The following is a 9,600-nucleotide window of genomic DNA, read 5'->3' on the forward strand; positions in this document are numbered from 1 at the left end:
AATAATAATAATAATTAAAGGTCTCCTTTCAAGCAAAAACCATCAACTTCAAATTGTCACATCAGGAAGGCATATTGGAAATTTCATAGCAGCAATGATCAAAATGAGTTATGTTGATCCCCCATTTCTGTCTCAACACATGAGAAATTAAAAAAATAGTTAAATCAATACAATAGAGCAGTCTCTGTTATAAGACAAACCAAAAATGTACCTTATGAGGTTTACTTTTAGCCAGAAAATTATGCACCTGAAAAGAATTAAACTTTCACATCAATGTCGACGGTCATAATCATTAAACCAAAAGATAGATATCGTAATCATCTTGCATATAAATTAAACAAATGGAACTATCAGATTAGAAAAGTTAATTTTACTAGTTTAATAAGAATGCAATAATTACCATCGACTCCTTCGAGTAATAAAGAATTCGAGGCAGGTTTAGGATGCTTGTTGCCAACCAATCAGTAATAGCATCCACAGAAAGCTCACCATTGTACCTAGTGAAAAAAATAATTATAATTTTCTCAATCCTAAGACATTAATTATTTTTCTCAATCCAAAGACAAGAACACAAAATTTTGTATTGGGTCTCTAAACTGTCAGGAAGAAAGTATAAAACACGTGAAGAATTACAATAGAAAACTTGAAAATGAAAGGGATAAAAAAAAATTCTGAAATTCGGTAAGCTAGTATGAGGAATTTATTGAAAGAGGGAATTCACCTCTGAAGACAACTGGAACTTTTACACCCAGGGGGAAAAGACACGAGGGCTGGAAGTCCTAGCAAATCCCAGTGGAAGAAAACATGATCATCAATAAATAGGGACAAAAAATGGAGATTTATAGATGGCTGCAACTGGTTTATACAACAATAAGCATATTCTGATGCAATACAATATCCTATTACTGGAATGACTTTTTTATAGGACATAAATCAGCAACAATACAAATGATTCCATGAAGTCAAGAATGTATATATTTACACACTAAATTCCTTGTTCAAGTACAGAGATCCAACACCCACACTCTTTTAACTTAAAATAACACTATCACATTTTGTTTAAAAAATGCTACATATTTTAGTCAAGGTGAATGCTAGATCATTTAATTTAAAAGAACACCATAAATTGACAGTCCATGCTATTCAGAGTGATGCATTATTCTTCTTATAATGCCATAACTCCCCCAAACAAGCTCCAAATTTTGAAACCATAATGCAATGATCAATTATCCACCTCTATGAGCACCAACACGTGCTTTTTGTTTCCAATAGGTGAATCTCATGTCAGTTTAGATCACTCGTAAACAGATCAGGGTGTAAAGGACATCCATGCAAGAGCGCAACCTATAAGAAGCTGATCATAATCTAGCAGGTAAAATGGCCAAAGCATCTCCTTATCAACAAGATCCATTCGTGAAAAAATATTGGTAGCCCATGATGCACTTGGAGAAATTACTAATCGATAAAGATAGACAAATATTTCTAAGTCAATAATAATCTTAAGATTTACCGACGGTCAAGTGTTTCCAAAAGAGTAAATTCATGAATTTTTTTATCATGAAAACACGTTACCATTCTTTAAAAACGTAATAAACGGTACATGACACATTCCAAGGGAAAAAAATCGGCAATAGTAACATGTTGATTCAGGTGGAAGAGAACAATGTTAAATTAATTAACAGGTGCCACTAACCATTTCTGAAGAAAGGTTGAGCGCTGGATTTTTTCTCAGCTAGATATACAGCAAGCTGAACATCACCGAGTTCAACAACTCCAGTATTTGTAACCCCATCTAGCAGATTAACTAACCCCAAAAAAAAATCGTAAATCATGCTTCCTAAGTGATAATTTAGGTAAAAATATATCTTATATAACTGGATGATGCCATACCAATTCTCTTCCAGTAAGCAGAAAATTGCGCACAACGATTGCTTCCATATGAAATAATCTGAGCCAGGATAAATAACAGGTTCAAAGAAAAAATGAGCATCCTCCAAAAGTATCAAATTGCAGTGAGCGGAAACACAAAAAGGGCATCAGCAAGTTATATTTTGGAACAACACAGCAGAAGTGCTTCACAATCAAATATATTATGGTTTGAAAAATATATAAATAACTGCTGATACTACTGAAAGTGATAGTTCAGATATAAGGCTTTGACACATTGGCACTAATAATGAAGACATGAGAAATAAAGGCATATCCTAAGACACACATCAAATATAGATTTAATAGTAGGCAAATCCTTCAACAGTTCTTGAAATATCAAGTGACATTGAGACTGTTGGCTGCTTCTAGAGGGGGGAAAAAAAAACCATAAGCTGTAAAGTATCTAATAATCAAGTATCAAAACTCAAAGAGGGAAAAGGGCAGGGTTGCCTATATTTTGGCAGATGAGGCATGGATAAATGATGAATGCCTTCATGCTGGATTCTCATCATTGGTTATGAAAAGCAATGCTTCGTTAAGGTTATATAGTATAAAAACCTCAGTAAAATTTCAAAAATCTACCGAAAAGAATCCTTTTCAAAGCTCTCCATGTAAACCGTAAGGCTACAGATTGTAGTTGTACATGTACATGGAACAATCTTCATACCATCAAACTTTTACATACTTCTACTTACAACTCTTCATTTTTCTCCTGCAGATTCATCTATTCTAATTACATTCAAAAACAACCACAAAACTTCACTAACAATGAATAATACTTACAAAGTTTGGTAGTTCTACCTAGGAACTTATTCTATGATATTAGCGTGTAGGGTTTAGGGAGACCGGATGTGTCTAAAATGGGTTCATCCGTTTTGAAGATGAAAATTGTATGTTGTGTCCGTATCAAGTCATAATTGCCCCATTGGAAACGAATTGATATGCATGTAAACTAGCAGGTCATGTTGACCGTAAGGATGTCAATGAATCGAGTCAAGCTAACTCTCAGGCTCAGCTCGAGTAAAAATGGTTCTAGCTTTTTTTGACCCAAGCTGAACCAAGCTTTAGCTCGGCCAAAAACTCTAGGCTCGACTTGAGCTTTCGATTCGAGTTTTATCCAGTCAAACTGAGCCGGCTAACAATTTTTTTTTTTTAGTTGCCTGTAGGCTTGCTTGCTACCTGCGCAAAGGCAGCTAGGCAGCATGTAGCTACCTTATTTTTAAAATTTTTTTGAAGGCTTAGTTCTTCACGGGCTGAAAATGGCCTATGACACGAACCAACTCATATAGCTCAACGAGCTCTGCGGGCTGGCTCAGGCTACGGCCAAGCCAGTGGCTGCCAGAGTCGATGAACCAAATTGATGCCCTAATTGGCCGTCTTCAACTGTACCGACCCATTTTTAACGCATTCTAACCCATTACCCTGCCAAACAATGGGCTATTTACTAAATATTTTCCATTTCTTAATTAAAAGGTCATGAGCACCGTAACAACCGAGTAAGAATATGCCAGTAAATGTGTTAATGGAACAAATAGTGTTGACCTGTTTATTAGCAAGTTGGGTTTGTGTCAAGAAACAACAATCGTTTAGCAAAAGTATCTTCTTGTTGAGCTAGCCTGTTACCTGTCTCACGTGACACGAGCAGCAAAATTACCACTCCTAATTACTTGCTCAAATTATATATGTGGAGAAATTTATCCAAAATTTCCATCAAAATTAAGAACAGTATTAGACATTTGTTCATCTTCATAGCTGCAGCTTAATATTTCAATTCATAAATTTCATTGTAAGGACTAATTAAGTATTATCAAGAAATTGATGGAGAATTTCTTTGTTACTATGAGCCAACTAAATGTATAGTATCTGAGGTTCGAGAAGCCTAAAATTCAGTTTATTAAATAACCACTGTCCTACAAAAATAATCTTGAAAAATGGATGGTAAAGAGAAAAAAAGAGTTGACTTTCTAATCGGGGAAAAAGATATAATAGTTTCCAGTTTAGAAATCAACTGTACAATGTGAAAAACGATGCCACGTAAAGTAAAACTGAACTATAGCCACAGAAAAAAGAAATGTACAACGTACAACAGCAACCAGACACACCTGTACTAGTAATGCCTTGTCATCTTCAAACATGGATGAAAAATTCTGGGAGTTGATGACACTGAACACATCTTCAAGATCTACAGTAATAGACACAGATATCAAATATTACTATTATTTTTATTATTAAAGAGATATAACTGATTACTCATAAAACTTTGGTAATGAATGAGAAGGAGTATCTATATCAATATGGAGGGTGATGAAGCTAGCTCCAACTAGAATTCCAACCAAACCCCTGCACCAGCAGACACATGGGAGGAAGCCTGATCGAATTCAACTTGCTAGTGTGTTATTTTATTTTGAGTGTGGTTTTATTTACTTATTATTTAATATAATGCTATTAGGACTCTATTGTCTTTCACTTTGAGTAGGATAGTATTTAAAGTCCATTTTATTTCATAATTAGGAGGACTTTTGTTGCAATAAAGATTTCACATAAAGAGTTTTCTCTCCTATATTCAACATTTTTTTATGCTTGGTTGTCGTGATTGTGGTTCTATCATTCCTGACAGCGCCGGTTGGTATCAGAACTTTGACTAAACTCTTGAAGATGGTTCGAGGACGCCATGGAATAAGAGGTCGTGGGTGGCCATGGCAGATGATGGACGTTAAGACGAATTAGCTTTGATTCATGGGTCCATAGAAGCTCTAGCGAGCAGAATATCAGAGATATGTGCATTACAGAGCTTTGACTACACGAGGGTTCAAGGACGCCGTGGTATGTGGTTGCCGTGGCAAATGATGGCAACAATAAGATGAATTAGCTTTGATTCGTCAGTCCATCGAAGCTCTAGCGCAAAGGAGCTCAGAGATATGTACATTACAGCAACAAGACTTGAACTGGCAGTTGCAAGACATGCATCACACGTAGTGGTGGTGGACAATGATGCGCAGCCACCATAATCAACACAGTGACACTACTTGTCGCCATGGCAGCGACGGTGGGTCCATGCCTGGAGATAAATCCGGGCATGGCAGCATGTCAGATTGGCCCTCTGATGAGGATAGAGGCTCGAAAAAGAACCTGTTTAAACCCTTGAGCAGAGACAGGCGAGTGGAAGATGGTTGGGGGCTTGAAGGAATGAACATTTCGTCAAACCTGATTGGCATTGCTTGGGAGCAGGCTTCAAAATTGACCTTCCTGAATTTAATAGTGGTAAGGACGTGGAGGAATTCTTGGATTGGCTGAGCACAACTGAAGAAATCATGGATTACAAAGAGGTTCCTGATGATCCAGATGTTGATGTCACTGCCAATTCGAGGGTGAATCATCTCAACCTGGGTGACTAATGCAGCTAGCCCCAAATAGAATCCAACCATTCCCGCCACTGGCAGACTCATGGAAGGAAGCCTGATAGAATTTCACTTGCTAGTGTCCAATTTTATTTAGTTCTGTTTTATTTTACTTATTCATTAATTAAAACTCTTAACCTTATTTGATGCTTGGTTGTCTTGATAGTTGTTCTATCATTTCCTGACTGCACCAGATAGGCAATGAAGAAAAAATGTTATCTTATATAGATTGTCTTCAACAACCAGAAGCAGTAGCTTACATCAATGGAAGGTCAATATCATAAATATTGCCCTGTTATGTTGTTCCTAGACATTTTCAATCATATACTGCAAAGTTAAAAAAAAACAAAAAAATCGAGTTTATTAGCATACCAGAGGCAGCAGCTTTTATCAATGGAAGGTCAATATCATAAATACGTGCCCCCGTATGTTGTGCCTTGACCTTTTCAATCATATGCTGCAAAGTCAAAAAATTAAGAGTGTATGAACATATGATGAATATATACAAAACAGCAATGATTATGTGAGCTGGATAAGATACAAATTTATCAAAAAAAAAAAGATCCATAGCAAAAGGATGAGAGCCAAAAAGCATACAAAATGCTCATCGATATTGAATATGTCATAATCCCTCTTCAACAGCTTATTCGTAAGAAGCTCAAAAGCATACCGGACCTGCAAAACCAAACATCCAACCACAAAATTTGAAATACAGTAAGAATATAATTCCTCTTACACAAGAACAATCACTCTTAATATTCAACAAGAACAGTGGTTAAAGATTATCAATTATACTTTATGGGTGATTAAGAATTATGTTTTATTAATTAGGATTTAAGTTTGACTATGCTAGGAAGTTTCATTAATATTTGTCTTATAAAAGCAAAAAAAGAGGATGGATTGTAGAGAAGTTGATATTAGAATACAAATTATAGACTTTGTTCTCCAATCTCTTCAATTCTCATATTAGAATACAAATTTTAGATTTTGAAGTTCTCCAATCTCTTCAATTCTCGATATTTGATATTTCAAATCAATTGGTCCAAATTCTTGGGATTTGTGTGCAAATCAATGAGTCATTGATATCCAATTTTCTCACTTTCTAGGAATCACCAATAAATAATAGGACAATCGTGTCGTGGTGCTTGTCATGTTTTCATTGTTCCTGTGCTTTTGCTTACATCAGCATGTCTTGATTATTTGGGAGAAAAATGGCAACTAGTACATTCTATAACATAGCTTGGTTTTCTGACACTACTCTTTAAAGGAAAGACCTCAAAAGACTTTCAAACAGATAAATTGTTAAAGAAAAGGTTCCAAAATTTAATTCAATAGCACAGATGAACTCGATTTATATCAATATAAACAAATAAATTGTTCTATAGAAATAGCAACAAATATATATTACAAACCTCGATAAGATCAACAGAAGGCAGAATTTCAACATTTGAATCCCTGAATGATGGTAAAGTTAGTTATAAGAAACCTATGGTATGAGAAAACAACGAGCTGCATAAAATATTAGAAAGCAACTATCTACATGTTTGGCTGAACATCTAGTCATTGGTTTATTCAATTTCTTATATTGCATGATGTTTGATAAGCTTACACCAGTAGATCATATTGCTACTAATGTAGATTGCAATTATATGCAAGATTGCCAATCAGACATGTTATAGCGTAAGTACAAGAAGTTAAACGGACGTGGCATCCATGAGAATAAGAAAAGGTAAGATTGCATTTGCTATCTCCAAACTTTACCCTTTTTGCAATTTCATCCCCAACCTTTGTCTCTGGGCATTTAAGCCCCAACATTCTAATTTTAGGCACAATTTTCCCTACTTATGATTTCCGTCCAAAAAATTTGTTAAATTGACATGTGCTCCCCATGTGAACACAATAGAAAGGGTAATAAAGGGAAGTCAAATAAAACCAAGCAGAGAGAAATAAATACAAAAAGGTTTGCATTTAAGAATAGCAAAAGGTAAACTTCAACACCACACCTCTACCTGAAAACATTGTCCCAAGAGGATTGTGTGGTGGTGCACCTTAAACTAGCTCCACAAATTCCCACATCAACAAACAAATATCCTATATGTCTATAGTTATCGAACTTTTACTGAGATCTAGGCAATAAATAACTTCAACAAGTTTCATTTATTCATTAACACAACTTAATTTATTCAATTTGTTTACAAGTGTAATAAGGAATAAGCGAAATTTGTACATGTGTAACAAAAACTGCTTAGTATTTCTTCATAAGAATTTCATTGCACACTGGAACATAAAAAACATGTGGCTCAAGAGAGCCAAAAAAAACCTGAGTACGTGTTTCAACAATCCCATTTTCCCTTCAACTTCAAATCCTCTTGAACTACACCAACAACTTACATTGCTAGCACGTTTCCCTGGAGACAATATTATTCAATTCCAGGGGGATTTCAGTTCCCGGATTCATTCTGTTGCAAAATTCCTCAATTCACGACTTTTCTTGGAAATTATAGCCAAAATGTGAATCAGAACTTAAAAGAAGACAAGGAAGTATTATCTAACTTCAAGATATTGGTTAAGCACAGAAATGAACACTAAAACTCCTCAGTTGTGTCAAATCATGCGATGCGGGATTGAATTCACTGGAAGAGAAACAGTCTCCATCAACTCCGATTGGACCTTAAAATCTGGACTGCAATTGGAATTACTGATATACTAAGGAAAGAATTGGATATTCCTAATTCACTATAACTGCAATATGAAAATATATGTGTTTGCCCATGATTTCCAAGTCTTATCAGTGAATTGAAGATTTTATAATCTAATTGATGTACTATAGTTAATTTAATTTTGTTGTAATTTCTTTCAGTTTTTGCTTAATTTTCCACTGTTTTAAATCTGCAGTTAGTGATTTACGTTATGTGATTTACATTATCCTGACATCACTGATCATATGAGTTTGAGTATCCTGGAATTCTTATTTTTATGTATACCTTTAGCTATTTCCTTTTATATTTTTGGGGGCTAAAATCCATCGTGTAAATGCTTTTTCATTATCCAAATCAATTTCCAACTTATGCTTAATTAAGAACCTGGACAAAAGGGTCCAATATCAGCATTGATCATGTGAAGCTTCTTTGGTGTTCAATTTAATTCCAGACAACATTTATAGTCTACTTTAAGAACCTGAACAAAAGAGTTCAAAACCAGAGTCAGATACACAAATGCTTTTCTGCTGTTCGAGTCAATTCCCCACTATATTCATAGCCTATTTTACTAACTCCAGAAAAAAAATGGAGAAAGAAAGTGCATTTATTCATACCTCAATGTAAACACTGCATTCCCCTCTCTAACACAACAATACAGTACACAAACAAATTTGTTTATTCAATTTACTTACGGAACAAATAAGACAATAAACACAATAACGTGCTTCACAGCTCGAGTAACAAAAAAATCTCCATGTGATAAGACTAATCACACTTTTATATGATAATATACGACTATAAAAATGAACTTTACCACTTGGAGGTTATCTTCTCATATGCCTGATTCACCTCTTCAATTGAGCTATACTTCCGGATACCCAAAACTGCAAAATAATCAAAATTATATAATGTTTAAAGAAAGCGACTTTATTTCAGCAAATAATAAGCACATTAGAGGTTAAAAACACGGATAAAGAGGGACAACGGGGTGTAATACGCACCATCGTAGTGAGATGTCGGGAAGTTACGGGGCACGACAATTAGCTGGAAGAAAATTGAGAGAGCAAAGAGAAGAAGAGGCACGGAGTAGACTTTGAGAGTGGATTTCACTGAAGAAATTGAGATTTGATTGTTAGGAAAATTTTGTCTAGTTGGGGTCGCCATGAATGTAGAATTTGATCGCCCGGAATTGGGAGAGAGGTGGAGAAGAGGAGGAATATCGCAGTCCCCTTACAGTGGGCAACTCTTTTGTTATTCGTTATGCGCTTTTTAAACATCGCGGTCTTGTTCGTATCAATTATAATATTACTTTAAAGAAGAGTACAATTATAATGATTTATTTTTGGAATCATTTATTCCACCATCTACCGTATAAATTGTGGTTATTGAATAACACTTCTAATCAATTGTAGAGTTTTCTATCTGGAATCCTATAATTAAGGTCGTTCTAGTTGTACTATGTTGGAAAACTAGTAAAATCATAGGTAATTAAATCTTGATCCAAAGCAAAGCTCAAACCAATCCATAAGTTATGTTTGTATTAGTTTTGTTGATTCAATTTATTTTATGCCTCT

General features: G+C 35.0%; 1 protein-coding gene across 1 annotated transcript in view; it reads right to left on the reverse strand.

The window, feature by feature from the left end:
* LOC111366932 overlaps window positions 1–9,294 on the reverse strand; it is a 17,241-nt gene extending 7,947 nt beyond the window's left edge. Inside the window, exons 1-11 of the mRNA XM_022987615.1 lie at window positions 9,028–9,294; window positions 8,841–8,910; window positions 6,740–6,782; window positions 5,925–6,002; window positions 5,700–5,784; window positions 4,032–4,111; window positions 1,891–1,948; window positions 1,694–1,804; window positions 722–779; window positions 401–497; window positions 212–247 (exon numbers count right to left, since the gene is read on the reverse strand). Of these exons, the coding sequence (XP_022843383.1) occupies window positions 212–247; window positions 401–497; window positions 722–779; window positions 1,694–1,804; window positions 1,891–1,948; window positions 4,032–4,111; window positions 5,700–5,784; window positions 5,925–6,002; window positions 6,740–6,782; window positions 8,841–8,910; window positions 9,028–9,190 (879 nt within the window). The 5' untranslated portion in view covers window positions 9,191–9,294. The remainder of the gene's footprint in view (window positions 1–211; window positions 248–400; window positions 498–721; window positions 780–1,693; window positions 1,805–1,890; window positions 1,949–4,031; window positions 4,112–5,699; window positions 5,785–5,924; window positions 6,003–6,739; window positions 6,783–8,840; window positions 8,911–9,027) is intronic.
* Window positions 9,295–9,600: the final 306 nt, after the last annotated feature.

The sequence above is a fragment of the Olea europaea genome, chromosome 18 (assembly GCF_002742605.1).
Source record: "Olea europaea var. sylvestris chromosome 18, O_europaea_v1, whole genome shotgun sequence".
Taxonomy (NCBI): Eukaryota; Viridiplantae; Streptophyta; class Magnoliopsida; order Lamiales; family Oleaceae; genus Olea; species Olea europaea.